We start from the raw sequence: 25,341 nt of genomic DNA, 5'->3' as shown, positions 1-25,341 counted from the left end.
CTCATTTGATCCTCACAGAAGTCCTCGAGTAGGTAGATAGGAGAATAGGAGACACGGTGGAATTCTATTTTCTTTTCATTAGCGGAAAACGGAGATTTACGAAGCTTAGAAACTTGACCTGACTGAAAAGAAGAAATGGTGGACCTTGAAAATGACTTCAGGTTTTCTCACTGCTGCACTTAAATATGTTACCCTTTGTTCTCCCTGCGTGATTGACAATAATAATCTGCTTTGTGTTGTTATTTACTGCTATGTTGCTGACAATTACCTGAAAGAGAGGTAGGGGTGCTTTACTGTGCTGGAAAAAGTTTAGCTAAATCAGAAGGCAAGTCTAATTAAGCAAGTTTATTCTGTACTAGAGGCCCGATGCACAAAATTCGTGCAAGAGTAGGCCTTTCTTCCCTTGGCTGCCAGCACCAGCTTCCCTCTGGCCCCTGGGACCTGGGCTTCGTCCGGAAGGACATCCAGTCTAATTAGCATATTATGCTTTTATTATTATAGGTACATAAAAGGCTAGGTTGACTCGCTGGCGCCAATAGCACACATGTGTTTCTATCTGCCATTGTTGATCATGAATTTGGTTGGCACTTCTATTATAGAGAAAGGGCAAATAGCGATATTAAAATATTTCAGTTAATTTCCTTTCAATGTGTACAAATCTGTGCACTGGGCCACTCGTTTTTAAATAATAATGTATGTGTGTGTGTGTGTATAGAGGAAAAGCCAAGAATGATAAACATCAAAATGATATCTTCAGATAGTAGGATCATCACTAGTGATTTTTCCTTTAAAGGTTTTTTTATACTTTTCAAATTTTCTGTCTTGGTTTCATAGTTGTAGTCAGAAAAGTCAATATATGTTAAAATCCTTCTTGCATTTGTCCCCATTTTAAAATAACAAGGGAGCTAAAACATAATATAAATACACTGAAACATTATGCAATGTGTGTGAGGCTGGGAGGCAGGAATAATGGGCAGCCATACGATCCACACTCAGCAGATTGGGCCTTGGTCTGAGTTAGTGGCAGTGGCTGCAGGAGAGGGTAGTAGGCCCTTTGCAAGGGAGTGTGACAGTGCTGGCCAGAGAGCCTGCAGAGCAGACCCCAGGGCCTCTCTATCTCTGTCTCTGTCTCTGTCTCTGTCTCTGTCTCTGTCTCTGTCACACACACGCGCAGGCTTCAGCAGGTGCCCCTCCCCCATCACACGCCATCTGTCGTAGGGCACTTTCTTGACAGTAATATTAGTGGACTGTTTAATTCAGCCAGCAAGCTTCTTGCATACATTTACATTTTACTGTCTCCATTAGGGTCCCAGGGAGCACATGAACGTGGCATATATGATTTTCTGCTGCCTCAGAAAGCTGCCCACAGGGATTTGCCTGGGTGATTTCTGTCTCTACAGCAGAGAGCAGAGCTCCACCTGGCCAGGGGCTGGAGAACTCTGACCCTAGACCTTCTCAGTGCAGATCTTTGTGAAGCAAAAGGCAGAACAGGGACTGCGTGCCTTTCACCTGCTAGAGACCAGGCCTGCCTTCAGGCAGCCACCACCATCTTTCCTCTGCAGGGATCAGCTTTGCCCCTAAAGTTTGTCCCCAGCCGCTCTGCTAGAAGCTGTGTTAGGTTTGCTGGAAGAGCAGGAAAAGCTGCAGGCGATGTGGGCTGTTGTGATGGGTGTTGTGATGAGGTTCGGGGAAGAAGGAAACCATCAGTAACTCTAGAATGTTCATATCAACTGTTTGTAGTTGTGGGCATGGTGCAGGTTTCTCATGTCTACAGTTGGTATTGCTGAGCATCTGCTGCTTAATCCCAGCCCTCCGTGCTGTGTGTTTGAGAGCTGAAAGGCAGCCCTCCCGGCAGCTGCCATTTTTAGCACTTTTAGCATGAGGACCCCCAAATGTGTTCTGTCCTTTCTTTCCACTTTTGAATCTGGGACTGGTCAACCCATCCCCGGAAATAGCTATTACCCAAGGTTTTTAGGTTCTTACCTCCAAGTTTAGATGTCAGCATCGTAACCAGAAGGCAGCGCATCTGGGGCTTGGTTTGTTGTTTGCCAATACTCTTGGCAGTGCGAGGAGCACCCAGTCAACATGCAGGAGTAGATTTTTAGTTTATTATCGTTTTAATTCTAGAAATCACTTTTAATCATTTACTTTATGCTAATCCTGTGCTCAGTGTTGTATTGATATTTTCTCATTTCACCCTCACAACACTTGCGAGTCAGGTATGACCCCCTTGAGGCAGCTGAGGCTGAGAGGAGGTGCGTTGCCAGGGCAGCACGTCTGAATTGCAGAGCTGTGTTTCAGCAGCAGGGCTGCCTGGTCCCAAAGCTGTGCTTGTAACCACCGCTTCTTATTCCAGAAGTTCCCTTGTGTTTGTACTCTGGTCTTAGAGCTGCATTTGAGTGCTTCCACAACCATCCAGGAAAATGTCAGAAAATTTAAGAGAGATCACACACACACACACACACACACACACCGCCCCCCGTGGGAACCTTCCCTATGAAATGCCCCATTTCACTGTCTTAGGCCACATACAGGCTTCTAGGAGATGCATCAGGAACCTCGAGCCCAGTGTACCCTTTTCTATAGAAAGTTGGCCTGAAACCCTCACCTCCTCTTCAACCTGGTCTGCTGGATTAACAGTCGATCTTAGAAAGGAACCTCTAATCTCTCTACGTCCAGCCCTCCTCACCCCTCGTCATCAGCCCCCCCGTTTCTCTCTCTTCTGGGATACACATGGCCCCTGTTGGGTCTCCATCTCTCCCTTCTCCCAGAAGGCCCTCAGTTGACCTGGGCAGGGGAATTGTGTTTCCTCCTACCACCTCTCATTTCTGTGCCGGTTCCAGACCTCGGTGTACAGTCTTGGTGGTCCTGCTACCTTCCCAGGCCCTTCACAAAAGCGTTGGACTGAGGTGGTGGCAGGGGGGTGGGCCACCCCTAATGTTGAGTGTGCACATAGGAGCAGCAGGACTATTGTCTTTCTTCACTTTGTAATTGTCCTTAACAGAAGACTTCCAGCTATGAGTCACTTCACTGTGGAGCTCCCCTACTAGAAATGCAGCTTTTTCTAATGGGACCCAATACTTGATTAGTTAAGACTACCTGCTGGCTGTAAAGTTTAACCTTGAAAGTTCTGTTATTTCTTTTTCTCTAAGAATGACATTGTGGCATTTGGGGTACCGGTGTTTTGTAACACCTTAATTAACCTCCTTTTGTTCCTTATATTATCTCAGATGGTGATTTATTTTTTAAATTGCTGGTATTTCAGATTCCACTTGGATTCAGGGAGAAGGGAGGTTTTCATGCTGTGTCTGTCAGACTCTTTAAAAAGCACCAGGAATGTCTGCATTTGATGTGTACAGTTAATCATGCCAGTGATGCATAATCTCGAATCAGATTTAGTTGTGCTTTCTATGGCTGTTTAGCAGTCCTGTGAGTGGCAGGGGCGAAGATTTGGTCTTGGCAGAAAAATAACTGCAGTGACTCAGAGCTCCAAAGGGACAGGTGATTGACTAAAAGATCCCATTTTAAAGTGAGCTGGGTTTTACCAGACCTGGCCTCTGCAGGCATCTCGGCCAGCAATCTCATATCTGTCGGCCTGCGAGGTGGCATATTGCAGACCGTTCCTTTCTCCCTGCCTCCCTCCCTCCTTCCCTTCTTTTTGGCCATTGTATCATTTGCAATTTGCAATTTGCATCAAGAATATATGGAAGGAGCTGAAACCGGTTTGGCTCAGTGGATAGAGCGTCAGCCTGCGGACTGAAAGGTCCCAGGTTCGATTCCGGTCAAGGGCATGTACCTGGGTTGTGGGCACATCCCCAGTGGGAGATGTGCAGGAGGCAGCTGATCGATGTTTCTCTCTCATCGATGTTTCTAACTCTCTATCTCTCTCCCTTCCTCTCTGTAAAAAATCAATAAAATATATTTTTTTAAAAAAAAAAGAATATATGGAAGGAGAACACAGATATTCAAACCATAAAGCTAATTACTATAGGTAAGTTTCCTATTTGACTTTAAAGTTCCTGAAGCCAAGGATAAAAGAGAAACAGAATCAGCTATGAAATTCTCATTTTCAGAAGGAAGGAAATATACCTATTCCTATTAGAAAGTTCAGTGTTTCTTAGTATTTAATTTGGAAGTCCTTTTACATGGGACTTCACATAGGGAGCACCAAGAGAGATGGGGACCGAAATTCTTGATTATTTTCCTGTTGTTGAGACAGAAAGGGTTCCATAGGGCTGTCCTTCAGTAAGTCAGAGACTGTCATGCAGGACCGACCTCCCAGGTCTCCCTGTGTCATGAACTAGGATCAAGATGAATCCTACCCTGTCATGTGGCACAGGCAAGAGTGGGCTCTTCTGGGGACAGGGGCAGAGCACAGAACCAGGGTCAGCAGGGAGAGAAGTGAAGGCATGAGTTCCCCTTCTCCCCACACCCTCAGAGTGGCCTCACAGGCCTGCCAGCGTGCAGTGAGCCCGTGACCCAGTGGAGGGACCCCGTCCCCACTGCTTCTTCCCCTGTTACAGCTCAGATGTGGGAGCATCTTGTCAATGGTGCAGTAAGCAGGCTGGTGGGCCACATGCTCCACCTGCAGTTCCAGGGAGCTACCTGGGAACGCCTGCTGCTGAGCACGCAGGGACCTTGGGCTGCATGAACTTTGAGCTTCCCCTGCTGGGACAAGAGGTCTCCAGTCTGTGGGAAGTGGAGCTGGATGCAGCCTCATCCTCATTCCAACCAGGGTCAGCTTCCAGAGACCTTTAAGACAGCACCTCTTGGGGACCCCAGGAACTTAGGGTCATGCCAAATAAAAATAACTCAAGAGAGGCTGTGAGGATATGGTTCAAGTATGTAGGTAACTGGAGCCTACTTTGACCCAAAGAGAGAGTTTGGAGTACCTGAAGAGATAAAAATTTCATGGGCTTCAAATGGTATCCTGTGAACATTTTTTTCAGGTTCTTTTTAAAAAACAATTTTTTATTTTTTCAATAACAGTTGGCATACAGTATTATATTAATTTCAGGTATACAACTCAGTGATTGGACATTTATATAACTTATGAAGTGATCACCCCCATAAATCTGGTACCCATAGAATATTATTGACTATATTTCCTATGCTGCACTTTACGTCCATGACTGTTCTGTAACAACCTATTTGTACTTCTCTCTCTCTCTTTTTTTTAGTTCTTTTTATGAAGTTTTGTTCAATTCTTTCATTTGGGACAAGTTTCTTTATCTCCTCATTTTGGCAGCCTCCCAATATTAATTTTTATATATTAGGTAGAGCTACTACGTCTCCCAGTCTTAGTAGAGTGGTCCTGAAGGGCTCAGTGGCACAGCCTCCTCAGTCAGCTGTGCTGGGCATTTCAGGTGCACACCCCACCCCTGTTTGTGCTGTGTGCACCCTCCTGTTGTAGTTGGGCCTTGATTGCTGTTGACACGTCAGTGGGAGTGATTCATTCCCAGGCCAGTGGGCTGAGGACTGGCCATGACTAGAGTAGAGGATGAGTGCCTGATGAGTCTGTCCCTTGAGGATGTGACTTGTGGAGGAGGTGCTTCAATGTGGTCTAAGGTTGACCTAATATTGTTGGCTCTGGGGCCTCCTGGGCATTGCAGGCCAAGGTCATCTACCACCTGTGTCCTGCCCGGGACATCCCACATGAACTACAGAGTGAGCTGCAGATGACTGCTACCTGTGCTAGGCTTGCAACTGCCTGAGAGAGGGGGCAAGCTGGAGGCAGGTTAGCCTGCCAGAGTGTGTGCTGCACGTGTATGTCTAGGCGGAATGTGGGGTTAAGAAATGGTTAAGAATTGACCAGTTTAGAAAGAATGCTGTTATTCCTTCTTCTATTGTATTGTTATACTCCTATGCTGTTCTATCCTATGTTAATATGCTATTATTACTTTTCCATCAAATCACCTCTTTCAGTGTTGAATGCATGAAGTAACATCCACTTTTTCCTCTTGCAGACCCCTGCTCTTCCAGACAAGTGAACACGTGGCCAGTAGTCCTGCTCTGGGGGACACTATTCCATTCAGCATCATTATTCAGTTTTTGTTCACGAGAGCACCCGCTGAGCTGAAATCCCCCTTCCAGGTAACACAGGAAAGCCACAATCCTGTGCAGAGTCTTCCCTCTTCCTGAGTACAGTGCCCTACTCACTGAATGCATTCCTGGCCTCTCTTTGTCCTTTTTAGTCATGGATTTCTGTCTCAGCAGCAAATCACTAAGGAAGGAAAATTCCCATTGCTCTGCAGTGTAAGAAGTACCTGATGAATCCAGAATTAGCCCTTTAAATAATGACAAGTAATTTATGTTCATAAGCTTTTTTGATAGAGACCCTATTTCTTTTGCTGATCCACCTTCAATTGGCAAATCCAAAGGGCTCATTGGGAGTTAGGAAGGTGCCCCAAGGGCTGAGCCACCTTCCCTCAGGCAGGGATAGGAGCTGATTTCACCTTGGGAAGCCTTGAGAGCACTTTTTGAACCAGTACTTGTGCCACTTACTGAAGAATGTGTATGCACTTCTCTAACTGTGTTTCAACCTTCAGAGGGCAGAGTGGTCCCATGCACGCTTCTCCCAGTGGCTGGATGACCACCCATCTGAAAAGGACAGACTCCTCCTCATCAGGTAAAGCCGTGTGTTCCACGGGTACCCGTCTCCTCTAGAAGCCCAGGGAGAGTAGGAGACACAGGGGAAGAGGAAGGAACAGTGCCTGGGTGGATGTGTACATGTGGTGGCACCTCCTCACATCAGGCACCTCACTGCACAGGCACACGTGCTAGAGCATCTGACAGTCAGAACCACTGGGCACAACAATTTTTGCTTTCCGGTTCCTTCACTTCCAAACCTTCATATCCCTTTTGTGCTGTCCCTTGCCTGATGCAGCCCTGAGAACTATGCACTTCTGGTTTTGAAAACCAACTTTAGCTATGAAGGCTCCTCATTGTCTTGGCTTCTCATTTTCTGCTTCATTTTCATGGGTTGCAGTTACTGATTTAGTGGAGCACAGATACGAATAAAGTTTTAAAAATACGCAAACATGATGAAATTATTAGTAGAAAACGAGGACAACCCAGCAGCTATTTAGATACCATGTGCCCTCCAGTAGTGCCCACAAATGTATCTATGTGTGTACGCATGCGCAAGACACACCCCTTCCACCCAGCCACACCCAGGGCGGGAGGCTGTAATTGTCACATAAAACCTAGTAAGTATCTCTCTTCCATCAGCATCTCCTCTGCAGTTGTTCTCACCACAATCTCCAGAGACCTCTTAGCCACCAACCCAAGGCATTTCTTTTTTTTTTTTTAATTAAATCTTTATTGTTCAGATTATTACAGTTGTTCCTCTTTCCCCCCCCCCATAGCTCCCCTCCACCCGGTTCCCACCCCACCCTCTGCCCTTACCCCCCCCCCCCGTCCTCATCCACAGGTGTACGATTTTTGTTCAGTCTCTTCCCGCACCCCCCACACACCTTTCCCCCCCAAGAATAGTCAGTCCACTCACTTTCTATGCCCCTGATTCTATTCACCAGTTTATTCTGTTCATCAGATTATTTATTCACTTGATTTTTAGATTCACTTGTTGATAGATACATATTTGTTGTTCATAATTTGTATCTTTACCATTTTCTTCTTCTTCCTCTTCTTAAAGGATACATTTCAGCATTTCATATAATACTGGTTTGGTGGTGATGAACTCCTTTAGCTTTTCCTTATCTGTGAAGCTCTTTATCTGACCTTCAATTCTGAATGATAGCTTTGCTGGATAAAGTAATCTTGGTTGTAGGTTCTTGGTATTCATCACTTTGAATATTTCTTACCACTCCCTTCTGGCCTGCATAGTTTCTATTGAGAAATCAGCTGACAGTCGTATGGGTACTCCGTTGTAAATAACTGACTGTTTTTCTCTTGCTGCTTTTAAGATTCTCTCTTTGTCTTTTGCTCTTGGCATTTTAATTATGATGTGTCTTGGTGTGGTCCTCTTTGGATTCCTTTTGTTTGGGGTTCTCTGCGCTTCCTGGACTTGTAAGTCTATTTCTTTCACCAGGTAGGGGAAGTTTTCTGTCATTATTTCTTCAAATAGGTTTTCAATATCTTGCTCTCTCTCTTCTTCTGGCACCCCCATAATTCGGATGTTGGTACGCTTGAAGCTGTCCCAGAGGCTCCTTACACTATCTTCATATTTTTGGATTCTTTTTTTCTTTTTGTTTTCCCGGTTGGGTGTTTTTTAATTCTTCGTATTTCAAATCTTTGACTTGATTCTTGGGATCCTCTAGTCTGCTGTTGGATCTCTGTATAATATTCTTTATTTCAGTCAGTGTATGCTTAATTTCTAGTTGGTGCTTTTTCATATCCTCGTGGGTCTCACTAGATTTAAGGAGGGTCTCACCAATTTTAATCTGGTTGGTCCCACTCTGACCACTGGGTACACTGGCTCTTGGATCTAAGGAGGTGCTAATTTAGCCTCTGTCTGAGGCTACCCCGCAGGAGCTACAGAGAGATCTGCAGATTCCTCTTCTTTGTTTGGGGTTTGGAGGTGCCGAGATGAGGCCCAGCTGTGAGGCAATGCAAGCTGCTGCGGGGCCTTGGGCTTTCTTTTGGATGTTCTCTGTCTCTCTGACCCAGCTGCAATTTGTTAGGTAATTTTAGATTGCAAAGCGCCAGCCTTTTCATATGCAAAAGCCTCTGCCCACAGCTTGGGTGGGGCGGGGTCTTGGAGAATCAACTGGGCAGAGCAAACAGCTATGGCTGATCCTCAGTCCTGCCCTAAGAGGCCCTGGGCCTCAGTGATCCTCGGTATTCGCTGCAAGTACCTCTGAGAGAAAGCCGCCCTTCAGTTCCGCCCGATGCCAGACAGTCCAGTTTCTCCCCGTATGAGTCTGGGTCCCCAGAGACTCACCCGGAACTGGAGCTCAGGACCATCGGGAGCTTGTGTCTCCCTCCCGATTGAAAAAGACAACTGTGTCCTCAGTTGCCAGCCCTTTCCGTGTGCGCCTTTGTACCTCTGCACTTTACTTCCGCACCTCCTCTGAGTCTCAGTGTGCTTTTCTCTTTCCTTCTAGTTGTAGAATTTCCACTCAGCCAGCCTTCCTGTGGTTCGGGATGGTGTCCGTTTTGTCTTTTAGTTGTATTTTTGAAGTGGTTGTGCGAGGCAGCAATTTCCGTTGTTTACCTATGCCGCCATCTTGGTCTTCTCTTCATTTTCAGTTTGTATCCTTTCCCCAAGGCGTTTCTCTTCTTACACTATGCAGCTTTAGCTGGAGTCAACCACTGCCTCCTTCTTGAAACTCCTCATCGACTCACTGATAGAACACATTTTCCTTGATGCTCACTATGAGCCAGGCCCTGAGGACACAGAGCAAACTGAGACACAGCCCTGCCTTCTTGGAGCTTCCACGGCACCACGGTGAAGTGTTTGATTGCGCACCTTGATGGCCATTATTTCCCTCAGGCTCAATGGCTGAGTTGACTCTGTCCACTCCTTAAGTGCCATCGTTTCCCACAGTTTGTTCTTGGCTCATTTTCCTTCACATTCTATCTGTACTTTGGTTCCCACATGAGCTCATCCAGATGCATGACTCTGGTGGTCTCTTTTGTCCAGTGGCTCCCAGGTCTGCGATTTGCCTCGACTACCTGGAACCTTAGGCCAGCAAACTTGCTGCCATACGTCACCACTCAAAGTGACACAGAAATCTCACCCAGAAATGTTAAAAATAATCTTTCCTCTCAACTCTGCTCAGTGTTCTAGACGCCACGTCTTGGATAAAATGGCACCAACACTTTCCTAGCAAGCTAGAACCTTGAAGTCATCATTCAGCTCCTCGTCACCCTCACCCTCCAAATCCATCAGCTGTACCTCTTCAGTAGCTCTTGAAACCATTTTCAGTTCTCCCAGAGGGTCCTGAGGATGTTGATGGGACCACGGCCCCAAGCAAGGCTTTTTTGAGCCTAAGTGCAGGCAATAGTTGCAGAGCTTTGAAAAATGCGGCATTCAGGCCACAGCCTTGACTACCTGAGAATCTCTGAAGCTGGGAGCTGGCGTAGGATTTCTTATAGCTGCCCAGGCAGCTCCACAGCACAGGTGAACAGACTGGTGTCAGGGGGGAGACCGCACCCAGGAGGGAGGCTGTGAGAGGCCATTAAGGAGCACCAGCCCAGCCTCAGGGAGAGGCACTGAGCTCTCGGGCTGGTGCCAGAGCCTACCTGAGCCGCTCACTCTCCACGCCTCTGTGAATAAAGAGTAGATTAGTTGATCGGGGAGGCTAGGGGACTGTCTAGGGCGGGGGGATAAAATGGATACATATGTAATACCCTTTGTAATACTTTAAGCAATAAAAAAAAAAAAAGAAGTTACAAGAAGATCTAGTGGAAAAAAAAAAAAAAAAAAGAGTAGATTAGCCCAGCCCCTGCTATTCGTCCTTGCTTATCTGTTACTCTTCTCAGCTGTAAGCATCTGTCTGACCAGGAAGTGAGGGTGCCAGGTGAGCCTCCAAGCTCAAGAGATGCTGAAAACTGCCCTCAGAAAAGGTTTTGGGCCTGGGTTAACCCAGGGATTTGCAGTGTATTTGTGGATTTTTTGTTCTGAGCCCAAAACACTCACTCTGCTGCCACCCCCTTGGTACTAGAAGAGTATTTAGAATTTAGTTCATTGAACACGGTTCATTTTTGTTTTCCTAACAAGTTGGAATTAGTTCATCCACAATAGTTGTTCTGCTGTGGACACATCACAAATCCTTTTTCTCCTTTTTAAAAATGTCTCCTGGGTGATTTCATCAGCAGTGCTGTTGCTAAGCCTATATTTAGCAACTGAAAATCATGCTAAGAAATAATGTCATGCTTTTTAAATAAGGTCTTTCCATCCTCCACACGTCTGACAGCGGAATCTTCATGCTCTGAGCAGCACGTCCAGCCTCCCTGAGGATCCCAGCAGCGGCTCCTGCTGCCGCCAGCGGGGGGCCAGGCAGGGAGCTCTGTCCTTGGGCTGTTCCCTCCTGTCTGCTATTGCGAACTGACTTTGTCTAAAGCACCGCTGCTGTGTTCTTTCCCCTGTAGATACACCAGGGCTAGCATTGCTCTTTAAATGTCAGTAAATTCATTTTAGCTTCTGGGGCAAACCTTGTTATATACTCTCTGTTCCTCCTGGCACAGTATGCTAGGTTGTCATAAACTAGGACAAATTGCGGATCGTGGGACTGCTGCTGCTGAACAAATAGCAAATGATGAACCCTCTTCTGCCTTCCTTTCTGTTTCCTTCGGACACAGATGTTCCTTTAGAGCTTGAGGGATACTGGTCAAGTTAATTTTAAAATTAGAATGACTACTGACTCCTGGGGCCAAGTGGTACCTCCTCAGCTCCCGCCAGTCAGGTCCTCCAGATGTGCGTGCCCTCGGGTCCCGGTACGAGGCTGCCCCCCAGGGAAGACTGGATCTGTAACTGCTGAATGTGTTCTCAGTAAAGATGAAGGTTGAGTTTTGATGAAAAGATTTCTAAATCTTCGCAGAAGTGTTAGTATTGGCCTCAAGCCCATTATTCTTTTTTTTTTTAATTTATTGCTTAAAGTATTACAAAGGGTATTACATATGTGTCCATTTTCTCTCCCCACCCTAGACAGTCCCCTAGCCTCCCCTATCCCCCAGTGTCTTATGTCCATTGGTTATGCTTATATGCATGCATACAAGTCCTTTAAGGCCCATTATTCTTGAGGTCTGTAATGGAGCAGCAACTCTTCTTACTGTGATCTTCTTGTCCTTTGCATTTCCTTAGCCTAAGAAGAACACATTTCTGATGTAAAAAATGTTTACAGACTTTATTTGCCTATTGGTACTTCTTATATATACAATTATCATCCCATTCTCAGTGCAGGTGCATCCCTGGACCCCCTGCCCTCCTGCCTGGTCCAGGGCCCACAGATAGGAACCATTTCCTCAAATCCCTGTAGATGGAGGCCTCTCCTGATGTCCCTGTGCCACTAGATATCTACCAGCTCTGGAGACTGGGTGCCCGAGATGAGACCAAAAGGGAGGATAGTGCCAGGGAAAGCGAGGAGCTTACCTGCCTAGGAAAGCACGTGGCGGATCTTGGAGTCATTTATGTATTTGAGTTCTAAGTACACTGATACTTCGTGCCTGACAAACTCAACCTTGTGTTCCATAAAAGCCTCCACAGAGCAGTGTTACCATGTGACAGGCTGTTCTTCTACTTGTTTGTACAGTTCCTGTACTAATTTTTTTTCAATAAGGGTGCTAATCGTCCTTTTTGGTTACAAACCAGAGTTAGGACTAGTTCTTACTTTCAAGAAAGCTGATGTTTTACTCAAGCAAATGAAGTAATTTAATAATTGCTTGAAAATCTCACTCTGATTTTATATGGGAGGGCGGCTTTAATCTGTTTTTCTTTTTGTAGTTCTGATGGTTTTTGATGAATACCAAAAAAAACTAACCAAGCTCATTTCTGAACTTTCTTCTACATATTGTGTTCATATGCCTTATCTTTTTGAATGCAAATGAAACTGCTAAATTGATTTTTGTATTGTATTAAAACAGATATAATCCATTCACTTCAGAACATCTATATTTCTGAGAATTTCAGTGCACGAATTTCTTAGATTGATGTATACAGGGTGTCCCCCAAAATGTGTACACACTTTGAATAATTGTAAAGGCAGAATACATTTCATTTTCAAAATGTAATAGAATCTACAGCTATCAAAGTGTGTATACACTTTTTGGACCCTGTATACAAACACACCCACACCCACATTATTGTCTCAGACAGTTGGGGCCCTTGGGGATTTTTCCACTGTATAAATCTCCAGGGACTACATTTCGGGAGTGCCATAGCAACCTGAAGAGTTACTAGAAGAAGCAACTTTTTCCCCCCCATAAAGAAATAGCTTCTCTGACGTGAGCTAGGCATCGCACAAAAGATTATTCTCTTGGAGCATTTCATTCCATTTTGCATGCCTTTGCTTCTTTCGGGGACTCTCCAGCAATCATGTTTCTCCTTTACCTTCTTCTGCACTTTTGCTTTTCTTTTCATTAAAGTTCTATCTGCCTGTATTTCTTTTTTTTTAATCTTTATTGTTGAAAGTTTTACATATATCCCTCCCTCTCCCCCATTGACCCCTTCTAGCCTGCTCCCTGCCCCAAGCCTTCACCACCCTATTGTCAGTGTGCATACTGTATATGCATACAAGTTCTTCAGTTGATCTCTTCCCACCCACCCTCCCCTGCCTTCCCTCTGAGATTCCGCAGCCTGTTCCTTGCTTCTATGTCTCTGGATCTATTTTGTTCATCAATTTATGTTGTTCATTATAATCCACATATGAGTGATATCATGTGATGCTTATCTTTCTCTAACTGGCTTATTTCACTTAGCTCTCCAGGTCCATCCATGCTATTGCAAATGGTAAGAGTTCCTCCTTTTTTACTGCAGCATAGTATTCCATTGCATAAATGTACCACAGCTTTTTTATCCACTCATCTGCTGATGGGCACTAGGGCTGTTTCCAAATCTTAGCTATGGTAAGTTGTGCTACTATGAACGTAGGGGTGCATATATCCTTTCTGATTGGTGTTTCTGTTTTCTTAGGATATATTTCTATATGTGAAATCACTGGGTCAAATGGCAGTTCCATATTCAATTTTTTGAGAAAACTCCATACTGTTTTCCATAATGGCTGTACCAGTCTGCATTCCCACCAGCAGTTACTAGGGTCCTTTTTCTCCATCTCCTAGCCAATACTTGTCATTTGTTGATTTGTTGATGGTAGCCATTTCTGACAGGTGTGAGATGATACCTCAATGTTATTCTGGTTTGCATCTCTCAGATAATTAGTGACTTAATCATTTTTTCATACGTCTTTTGGCATTCTGTATGTTCACTTCGGAGAAGTTTCTGTATGGGTCTTTTGCCCATTTTTTAATTGGATTGTCTGTCTTCTTTTTTGGTGAAGTTGTATGAATTCCCTGTATATTTTGGAAATTAACCCCTTATTGGATATATCATTAGCAAATATGTCCTCCCATGCAGTGGGATTTCTTGTCATTTTTTTTTTTATGGTTTCTTTTGCTATGCAGAAGCTTTTTATTTTGATGTAGTCCCATTTGTTTATTTTCTCCTTAGTTTCCTTTGCCCTCAGGATGTATCAGTAAACATATTACCATGAGAGATGTCTACAATTTTGCTGCCTATGATTTCTTCTACAATTTTTATGGTTTCATGACTTACATTTAAGTCTTTTATCCATTTTCAGTTTATTCTTCTATATGGTGTAAGTTGGTGGTCTAGTTTCATTGTTTTGCATGTTTCTGTCCAGTTTCCCCAGCACCATTTATTGAGACCATCCTTACTCCATTGTATGCTCTTGCCTCCTTTGTCAAATATTAATTGATCATAATGGCTTGAGTTGATTTCTGGGGGTCTCTGTTCTGTTCCATTGATCTATCTGCCTGTTTCTAATTTGTTTTTTATTCATTCATTATGCATTTGTTAAGCACTGGGTCCTGGGTTACATAAATGAATAATACAGCCCCAACCCTCAAAGTTAAGTTACATCGTAAGAGGGAAACTGACCAATGGACAGGTACACTCTAATGTGGTACAAATGTAGACGTCTTGCTCAATTACATGGAGAATCTGAGGTCTTCTAGAAGTGTGATGGGGAAAACAGTATTTAAGTGCTTTATAGATACATATAAGACCTGGAAGAGAGCTAAGTGCTTCAGAGTAAAATCTTCATTTTTCATAACTGTATAATGTAGATGAGCAAATCAGCTCAAATGCAGCCCAGATCATACAGCTGGGTAGTGGGCCAGAGCCTGGTACAGCACCCAGGCTGCTTAAATAAGGGGGCTGCCCTCCACGTCATGTGCTCATACCCTGAGAAGAGCACGGAGCCAGCTGTGAAGGATCCCAAATGCTGGGGCCCTGCTAAGCCAGGGCTGTTGATGCAGAAGGTGCATCGACAGGGTGGCTGCAGTTCTTCTGTGCTGCCTGGATGGAGTTAGGAAAGGCTTCCTCAAAAAGGGCATTTGAGCTGGGTGCTAAGTAAAGAGCTCTATCAGGAAGAGGGCAAGGAAGGGGAAGAGCATTCTAAGGAAAAGGAAGATCATGAGAAAGGCCTACGGGAATAGGTCGAAGAGGAACAGGCCCTTTTGTAGCCCTTTTGCTAGGCACAGACATCTTTGTGAAGTCATATTTGCACACCCCCCCCATCTTTCCCGGGTTGGCATTGGGGGAGGACTTGGAGTCACAAGGCGGTGAAGCTGCTCTGCAATGTGTGTTGGTAACATAAACAATGGAAACTAATGATTTGAGGGTCCTTTTAGGCCACAGCAAACTGTCTAGGACCCAGTAGTAGCACTGACAGGGTTTGGGAGGTGAGTTTTCAGTCTCCTAATGGGTAGAGGGCATGGCCAGTGACGGACGGCAGGCAGAGGCTTACTGTAGTGTGGGAGGGCTAGCCCAGGGCTGAGACAGCACTGGGTTGACCACCCTCTACAATGCTACAGCAGTTGGATTAGGGCACAAAATGGCAGGACTCAAACTGCAGCAAAGGGAAGAGGAGGGACTAGATGCGGAAATACCTGACAGATTAATAGCACTTGGTAACTGATTCTGTGCAGCATTGAAGGAGAACTTTAAATAGAGGGAGGCCCTTGGGAGGTGATGGTGCCTTTTGTTGAAATAGGGTAAGGTGGGCAGAATACTTCCCTAAGGGTGTTGTCCCCCTCCCCAGGTTTCTTTTCTGTTTTTTTGATGACTTCATTTTTTAGAGCAAATTTAGGTCACAGCAGATTAGAGAAGGTACAGAGATTTCCTATACCTCCTCTGCTCCCATATATACATAGCCTCCCCCATTACCAACATGCCCCATCAGAGTGGTCCGTTCATAACAGTGAACCCACACTGACACATCACCCAGAGCCCCCAGTTTACACTAGGGTTTACCATGGTGCTGACATTCGTTCTGTAGGTTTGGACTGCCCTAGGCTTCTGACAGGTGAGTTCGCGAGATACTTAGGGGGAAAAGGCCAAAATATCCAGAATGCAGGTAGAAATCAGGAAGGTCAGGGCCAGAAATGAGATTGGAGATTCAATTATGTAGTGGCTGAGACTGTGAAAGTGGATAGTGGAGTGGGAGGGGCACTGCAGAGCAAGTGGGGAGCTGGCAGACTCCCGGCAAGTACATTCCCCACAGTTTTAAACGAAAGTAATGAACAAACCTGACCAGGGATTAATATTTTCAGTGTTTGGGAGCAAAACAACCAGTTGAGAAATATTAGATGGGAGTTGAGACTGAGTATGTGAGCTAATAGTATCTTTGTAGAAATTTTGTAAACTCAAGAGCTCTGAAACTTTTTAACAATGATAAAAATTTGTTTTACTTGGGACTTAGTAGACCAATAATAAAACCCATTAACCATTGTTTTAGCTCCACTTAAACATGATCTAACACTTAGATCATCTGGTTCAGTAGTTGAAAACTTTTTCCATAAGGCCACATACTAAATATTTTAGGCTTTGCAGGCCATATGGCCTCTGCCTGACTAATCAGTGTAGTGTCAAGGCCACCACAGACAATACATAAGCGAACATGCATAGAGCGGGATTTGGCCTGTGGGTGGTTGGCTAACCCCCTGATCTAATTCATGAGAACATTATAATCATAAACAACTGGCTGGTATCACATACCCTTGACTGAATTCAAAAGTTTGAGCCCAAGAGCAATTTTCCTTTCAGCTTCATCAAATAATACAGGGCCCCCGCTCCTGAGCATGCCTCCCTACGGGGTGAGCTCTGAATAGGCGCCAGCTGCATATGGCTTTTCAGAAGTCTAACAGAGAAAGAGTGCAGGGAACCTGAAAACCGCCTCAGGTCAGAGAGCCGGACGGTATAAGACCACTGTGTGCAGTGCAGACCGAGAAAGGTTTAGCTCTGCACCTTAACCATAGTAACACTACCAATGAATGTTTGAAGGCTGTTCGTCCCTCAGCTTATGGAACTGGGCAGAGGTTCCAGAAATGGGCTTCTTTCTTTTATGTTGACACCCTCTCACCTGTTTTATTTGTATAATTTTTGACATTGTTTTCATTTTGGTTTTCAGGGGAGCCCTGGAGGCTTACGTTCAGTCGGTGAGAAGTAGAGAAGGCAAAGAATTCGCACCGGTGTATCCCATAATGGTTCAGCTGCTTCAGAACGCTATGTCTGCCCTTCAGTAATAATGTGAAGTATTTCTTACTCGCCATTCGCTAACCCAAAGACAGTTAGTATTCACTGTTTTAAGAATGTAACCAACTTTTCTGTATTTCCTATTGATCAGTTTCTGTTGATCTCTTTCTGTTGATCTCTTCAGCCCTTCTAATTAAGTAGCGTAAAATGTCAAAAATCACCATCACCTTCAAACGCTAGGGGCCTGATTTTCCAGAAAGACATCCAACTCTTCTCTCCTTTCAGACCTTTCTACAAGGCTAGCTAAAATTCCTTTCCCATCACATAACTGAGCACCCACTGCTTTTTAAGGTATATGGCCAGGTAACATACAGTAAGTACCCTGCTTCCCCCAATCTTTCTTCCTCACTAGATATGTAGCCAGTGGTTTCCACATCTGCATATTAGAACCAGTGAGGGAAGCTTTTAAAAAGCCGAATATTAATTGATTTGTACCCCATATTAACACATTTGGGGTAGGAGCCACGCATTAGTATTGTTAAAAAACATTTCCAAGTGTTTCCAATATGCAATAAAGTTTGGGAACCAATGGCATATCCTAAAAGCAAAGATGTAGAGCTAAATGTTTAAATATGTCATAATGTATCTGTAATAAAGCTAGAGCAAGCTATCTTTACACTTTGTGTCATTTTATTAAAAGCAGACTTTTGTGGCTGTTAAACTTTGTAACAGAGATGCCAAATTATAAATAAAAACAATTTTTATTTTACAAAGGTTCTGATAGATAATCTAGGTCTTTATTTTCCTATTGCCCTTGTCCTGTTAACATGTTACTTTTAACTTAATGCTTAAACCCCCATCAGCAACTTATTTTCCATCCCCAGAGCCTGATACTCTGGCATCTCATATATAATGTTCAGTCAAAATCAATCAGCAGAAGTCAGAGATAAACCTTTTTTTTTTTTTTTCATTTTATTTGAAATAATATACAAGAATATAGTGTGCAAAATTTAGGGGCAACATCATGAAGTGTAATGAACTGAAATCAATTTTACGGCTGTGATTCCTAACCAGAAATACCACTTGGTAAGTAACATGAAAAGCCATGATTGTAGCTCAGAGCAAAAGCAGCTGTATTGCCAATGTATTTGCTCTAATTTCAGACAGTTGGAGGAAAGTAAAGTGCAAGTGTTGCACTGCAGTAAGTGCAAAGTCTGCCCCCACCATAAAGATATGATGACAAAATAACATATTGAAGATATGTAGCTGAGGAGATACAGAACACAAAGTTTAAAAATACAATGGTATCAACTGTTAATAGCACCATTACAGTGACTATATCTCAATGCTATTAACTTCACCTTGGCCTGGGCTACGTCTCCACTGGAAATAATGGATGGGTGCTGCCACCTGGTGCCCACACTCAGCATGCGCGGGTAACTGCAGCAGGTGGCCCCTTAGCTGGGTGGCTGACACCAGCCGCCTGCCACATGTTCTGCTAGCCTCTTGGCACTGGCCAGACTAGGAGCTCCTGTGTTTGGCACAGATGCTGAGCCATGTGGTGGTTGCTCAGAAAGGCCAACTCCCAGCTTCTGTTTCATTCCATTATGTGTACAATACAGATTAATAAGCAGGAAGGAGCCAATGTATAAACAGCAGTTATATATTTTTAAGTTCCCCTTTTGTACAATTTAAAATAAAACATGTACACACTTCTCCTCTCTCTACTGTACTTTAGCACCACAGGATTTAAATTTTCAAGCCTATGTTACCTGATAGACATGTGAAATTTGGAAGAAAAATAAGGCAATTTGGTTTACAATGTTGATAGTTTTAGCTTAATGCTCTAATGGAGAAAGCAAATCCTCACGCTTATTATTAAATCATTTCAAGACTCAATGCTATCAGTATCTTATGGTCACACGAATTCCGGACAAATGGTGAGAACACGTCCTCTTAAGTCTTCCCATCAACAGTCTATGTTTATGCAAATGCAGACTTAATATAAGCATCCTGGTTTAATGTTGTTGTGAGCCCTGTGGAGATAAAATGAAAACTCAGTGAATGTTTACAAATCAATAGACAGTAATTCTACAAATGAAAGCTAAGATGGATAGTGTTTATAAGCTTATTATTTTTTAAAAAATCACTTTCTCAGAAGTGGGCATTTTAAGTAAGTTCACTAATATCTGATTGCTCAAGCATCGGAAAATCTATGAAAATGGAGAAATGAACTAGGAGGTGCAGAAAAAGGGATGTAGGTAGAGCCCTACCCTACATGGAGTTCTAAGGAAATCAAGAACTTCAAAAATCCAGTTCAGCTACCTTTTAATATTGGAATCTGACCACTACTTCCTTAAGATAAATTCATGAAAATTTTAAACAGATGTGAACTGCAAGCTACTGTAAAGAAACAGACATAAACATAGCCCTCCTGTTGCAAACTGATGTCTTCCCTTCGTTTTTAGGTATTTCAAATTGAACTTGTTCTGTTCTATCATGTTACGTTTTCTTGTAATTAATCTAAAAACACTTAAAAGATGCTAGTCTAGTAATGGAAAAGTTTTAAGAATCAGGTCTATCAAGGTAGCATTATTACAGTGCAAACTTTTTACCACTCTTTCCAGGCTTTTCTATTTCTTCTTTCCTGGGGTTTTTAATCTAGAAATTATATACAAATGACAGAAGTCCCCATGAAGGTTAAAAACAAAACGCTGTTGAGAAATACCATCTCCAACTTAGAAAAAAATCCTACTATGACATTGAGTTAATTAACACCCATTTTTCAACCCAACTGGAAGTAAATACATTCCAAAATTATTTTTATACCTCAACATTTCCAGACAAGCATTCTTCTTAAGCATGTCTTACATTTCTACCTTACATGCTCAAAGAGTAAATGGCACTGAATGAAGAAAAGGCCGCCTGCCTTATGTGATGGTATAAAAATATTACTAGGTTTTGAAGTACAAAAAGGCCAATCAACACCTTTTAAAGGTTATAACAACCGCTCCAACATGCCAGAACAATCCTGGGGGAAGAGTGAAGATAATGTTAAGCAACTACTTGTTGAAACATACTGAATTGGTTCTTTTCCTTTTCCAACAGTCAGGATTTAAACGTTTTTGTTCTTCAGCCAAAGCCTTTGCTTCTAATGTATACATCCTTCTCTCTTCATTCTTCATTTTCTTCCACCTGTCACCAAGGATCACACTTATGGCTCTGTAAAAATAAATATTTACACCATGCTCAAGGCAAGAATAATTCACAAAAGTGCTGCTACTTCAGGAAGAAATATAAAGAAAAAAAAAAGACAAAAATTGTCCAACATAGAGGAGGGAAAAGGTCAAAACTATAGTAGTCATTTCCAGTAAAATCTCAAGTCATGGTCTGTTTATCATAATCTTGGCAGTTAAAGCCTCCTGTAATAGTGCCAACAATTCCAATTGTCAAAGGACAAATATAATGGTTTAAGAAAATGGATGTTCTACCAAGCTCAGATTTAAAGAAAAAAAAAGTATTTCAAAGAAATGGTTTAAGGTACTGTTGGATCTATCCTGGTTCACTGGTTTTTAAAAGATGTGTAAGATATTAAGGCAGACAGTATTCAGTATCAGCAGCATAAATTATTCATCTTGTATTAAAAGCTATTCTTACTTTGTTTGTGCCCATAACCTGTCAAATGATGATGATTAAAACAAAGTCTTTTTCATTCATGCAACCACAGTGAAAATGTGGCACTGTCTGTGCACATTACTGTTTACCTTCTTAGACAAGACCAAATAAGCCTTAGGCAATACTTGTATTTATTCACTTGAGAAAGCTGGATAAACTCAAAGGGGAAAGAAGTCAAACTGATAAGACATTATGATAGAAATTTAAAGCTAAAATCTGTATTTGTTAATCTCTCAAACCTACTAAAATAGTCTCATTCAAGAGTAGACATAAACCATTTTCCTTCTATGAAGAGCTTTGAACTATTAATTTCATGACACTCATAGAAAACAAAAGGTCCTGGAATGACTGCATGAAGTATATACAAGTGATTTACATTAATTGACAGGGAAGCTAGAGATCCACATGTGAGCTTTAGAGAAACAGCAACCACAGAAATGCTACTAAAAAAAAGTAAATGTGCAGCAAAAATTTTAATCCAATCAAACACTATGCTACATCCTCCTTTATTAAAATAAAAGCCAGTTTTTGTAGTCTGTAGGTTAAAGCTACCACATAATGGTTGATACATTTACCAGTTAAACCAGTAAGAAATATTCAAATATGTATCAATTCTTAAATCAGAGATGCATCTGATACAGGAAACTTCTTTTAAAATTAAGTTCATGAAAACAGACTGGTGGTTACTAGATTGGGGGGACAAAACAGGTAAAGATGGTCCAAGGGTACAAACTTCCAGTTATAAAATAAGTCCTGGGGATGCAATGTACAACAGAGTGACTTACAGTACTGTATTGCTTATTTGAAAGTTGCTAAGAGAGTGGTTCTTAAAAATTCTCATTACAAGAAAAAAAAAAAATTAGTGTGGTGATGGATGTTAACTAGGCTTATTGTGGTGATCATTCTGCAATATATACAAATATTAGAGGCCTGGTGCACGAATTCGTGCATGGGTTGGGTCCCTCGGCCTGGCCAGCCATTGGGTCCCATTGGAGCTGGCAGGCCAAGGGGAGGGACCGTGGGAGGTTGGCTGGCCACAGGTGGTTGGCTGTGGGAACGTACTGACCGTCTGCCCCCTGGTGGTCAGTGTGCATCATAGTGACCGGTCAACCATTGTAATGGTCACTTAGGATACACACACACACACACACACACACGTATATACACACTCTGTATATATATATATATATATATATATATAGAGAGAGAGAGAGAGAGAGAGAGAGAGAGAGAGAGAGAGAGAGGAGATTGAATCATTTATACACCTCGAACTAATATAATGGTACTAAAGACCCAGTGCACGAATTCGCGCAGGGGTGGGGTCTGGTTGGCCCACCAGATGGGGACCCATTGGGCCAGGTCGGTGGGGGAGGGGGGGGGACCCACCCATGGGTGGTTGGTGGGCGGGCCCTGCCTCCAATCGGGGTGTCAGGGGCCCATCTGAGCGACCAGGCTGGTTGGCTGCTGCAGAGCACGTCATAGCCATCAATTGTCCTGCTGTTTCGGTCTATGGGCTTTTATATATATAGGTATCAATTACATCTCAAATCCCATATAATAAAAGGCTAATATGCAAATAGACTGAACGGAGGAACAACTGGTCGCTATGACGCACACTGACCGCCAGGGGGGCAGACACTCAACGCAGGAGCTGCCCCCTGGTGGTCAGTGTGCTCCCACAGGGGGAGCGCCGCTCAGCCAGAAGCCGGGTTCACAGCTGGGGAGCACAGCGGCAGTGGCGGGAGCCTCTCCTCCCTCCGCGGCAGCACTAAGGACCCCGTGGGGGATGTCCACTGAGGGGTCCTGGGCTGCGAGAGGGCGCAGGCCAGTTGAGAGACCCCCCCCTTCCCCAAGTGCATGAATGTTGGGCACTGGGTCTCTAGTATATACATAAATATAAAAATTAAAGCTCATGAAACATTCAACCCTGATTATTTGATGTGGATAATCATTTGACTTCTCCTGATATCATGGGTAAAGTAAATGGTAGTTTTGATTGTCAGGAAACTAGGAAGATGAAAGAAGATATTTTCATCTGTGGAGAACTTGGCTGGTTTGAGAGGGAGTGAGCTGGAGAGGATTCTAAGAGATGAGGTAAGTGTACAGCAAACAGAATAGGAAGGACAAGTTAATTTTTATTCCAGGGCTCTACTGAGGACACTTCAAGGTTTACTTTTGACAAATCTGGCAGTTATTACAAATTGCCAATTCCTGCACATTCCATACTATGACACAATTGCTTTTCAATAAAGACGGAATTGTCAGTTGTTAGACCTGAGTCCTTTAACAGATGAATTATATTTACTACTACTTTAGATGGCAGGTCCTCACCACTTAGTGTCTAATACCTAGGCATTATGTATAAAATTTATAATGCCTAGGTATTATAAAATAACTAGAGGCCCAGTGCATGAATTTGTGCACAGGTGGGGTCCAGCCGGCCTGCCCCAATTGGGGGGAAGGGCCGCAGGCAGTTGGCAGGCCAGCCCCACCCACAATCAAACTCTTGGTCGAACTCCCTGTCAAACACCCAGTCAAGGGGACAATTTGCATATTGGCCTTTTATTATATCCTACATAAAAGGCCAATATGCAAATTGGCCAAACAGTGGAAAGACCAGTCGCTCTGACGTGCACTGACCACCAGGAGGCAGATGTTCAATGCAGGAGCCTGTCTCGTGGTGGCAGGAGCCTCTCCCACCTCCATGGCAGCACTAAGGATGTCCGACTGACAGCTTAGGCCTGCAGCCGTCAGTTGCACATCCCCCGAGGTCTCCTGAACTGCAAGAAGGCACAGGCCAGGTTGAGGGACCCTCCTCACCCCCACCCCCGAGTGCACAAATTTTGTGCACTGGGACTCTAGTAGGAGTATAACCCTCAAAATTCCACTAAAACTTTTTACTTTGAAGTCAACCTAAGAAAACAAAGAATTCAGTAATAAAAGCTATTTAGGAATAAGTTTAACTGCACTAGTGCTTGTGAACTACATTTAAGTGTTAATAATTAGAATCATCACTATTTTTACCTGTTATCTTTCCCTGGATACATCTGAGTATATTCAACTCTGTATTTTTTGGCAAAAAGCATGAAGGCATTCATTGGTCTTTTGCACTTGTTAGGAGAGGTGGCACTCACAGTCCCTGAGCTGTGATTTTTGACAGCTTTAGCATACAAAGAATTGGAAGAGAGCTGTGATGATCCAGGTGAGCCACAGTTTTTACTGAATCCAGATCTTGCAAAGTCTTGACCTCCAGATCCTCCACATGACAGAGATGCACGACGTTGACGAGCCATACTACTTAGCACATAGACTGCAGAAGAATCCATAGGTGTGAAGTCATAGCTAAAAAAAATTAAAAAAATGGTTTTAATTCGAATTAACAATCTTTAGCATCTAATTGGAAATTTCAATGTATTCCCCCTTATGTCACCAGCACTAACAACTTCACCACTGGTGGTTACTTATAAAATGAAAACTGACTCCACATACTTTATTCATAGGTAGTCTCTCTTCCAGATCCCAGACACCCATTTATTCTCACTTTAGATTCACTTTTTTTAAAAAAATATTTTTTATTGACTTTTTTTTTTTTGAGGAAGGGAGAGAGAGAGAGAACATCAATAAGCTGCGTCCTACAGGCCCCCTTCTAGGGATAGAGCACAAAAAACAGGTATGTGTCCTGACCGGGAATCAAACTGGTGATCTTTTGATTCATGGGTAGATGCTCAACCACTGAGCAACACCAGCCGGGCTAGAATTCACTTTTTGACAAATTTTATTATCGAATTTCTTGGCCTCTAGAAGCCTAAAATTAGAAAATTAAAGAGTGGAAAGCATATACAAGGTCTAAAGACTACTACAAAAATGTTTGGTAATGGTAGTTAAATGCAGCTAAAAGAACTTTAAAATGCATAGTAATCTGTGTCATTTGTTTAATCATACATCAATCTTTCCCCCAAAGCCACCCTATATTATAACATATCCTAACAACTTAATAGCTACTCAATGGGGGCATCTATTATTATTGCATACTAAACCTGAAATCTTTTTAAGTTACTGACTTGAATCCTAGTTCTGATATTAACTGGCTATTTGGGGGGAATATTCTTTTTCCCTCTCTCAGCTTTAGTTCTCTGTAAAATGAGAATATAATCTAACAGGGTAATGAAAATTAAATAAGCTAACCTATGCATAGTGCTTGTTAAATCATATTACTTGAGCAGAAATGTCAACTTCACAGTGATTGTTTTAAACCTGCCTGATGCCTAGAAGATTGGCCTCAATTCTCAATGTCTCGAATGGACTTCTTCAAATCATGCTCTCACTTACAAACTTCCTTTCACACAATTGTGTTTAAGAACTTAATCAACTTATTGCTGACTTCTGTTCCTTATCTACTCAAATGCCTTCCCTGAACAGCATGACTCAGGGCTTCCTTGCAGACTGTTTCTCCTTTCTGCCTTTCCCTTCTTGCCTTCCTTGTACCAGGC

General features: G+C 43.1%; 3 protein-coding genes across 7 annotated transcripts in view; 2 read left to right on the top strand and 1 right to left on the bottom strand.

Annotated features, from left to right (window-relative positions):
• COG5 (component of oligomeric golgi complex 5) overlaps nt 1-17,852 on the top strand; it is a 196,409-nt gene extending 178,557 nt beyond the window's left edge. The window contains exons 20-22 of the mRNA XM_059655688.1: nt 5,967-6,093; nt 6,549-6,628; nt 17,112-17,852. Coding sequence (XP_059511671.1) covers nt 5,967-6,093; nt 6,549-6,628; nt 17,112-17,226 — 322 coding nt within the window. The 3' untranslated portion in view covers nt 17,227-17,852. The remainder of the gene's footprint in view (nt 1-5,966; nt 6,094-6,548; nt 6,629-17,111) is intronic.
• The window catches only part of LOC132211130 (ubiquitin-conjugating enzyme E2 R2-like), a 920,533-nt gene that overhangs the window by 334,461 nt on the left and 560,731 nt on the right, over nt 1-25,341 (top strand). The gene's annotated exons all lie outside the window — the stretch shown is intronic.
• HBP1 (HMG-box transcription factor 1) overlaps nt 18,130-25,341 on the bottom strand; it is a 34,345-nt gene continuing 27,133 nt past the window's right edge. For all 4 annotated transcript variants that reach the window (XM_059655695.1, XM_059655697.1, XM_059655696.1 and 1 more), the window contains exons 9-11: nt 23,876-24,193; nt 20,257-20,398; nt 18,130-19,212 (exon numbers count right to left, since the gene is read on the bottom strand). In XM_059655695.1, coding sequence (XP_059511678.1) covers nt 19,195-19,212; nt 20,257-20,398; nt 23,876-24,193 — 478 coding nt within the window. In that variant the 3' untranslated portion in view covers nt 18,130-19,194. The remainder of the gene's footprint in view (nt 19,213-20,256; nt 20,399-23,875; nt 24,194-25,341) is intronic.

The sequence above is a fragment of the Myotis daubentonii genome, chromosome 10 (assembly GCF_963259705.1).
Source record: "Myotis daubentonii chromosome 10, mMyoDau2.1, whole genome shotgun sequence".
In the NCBI taxonomy this organism is placed as follows: Eukaryota; Metazoa; Chordata; class Mammalia; order Chiroptera; family Vespertilionidae; genus Myotis; species Myotis daubentonii.
This window is presented reverse-complemented; position numbering and strand designations above follow the sequence as displayed.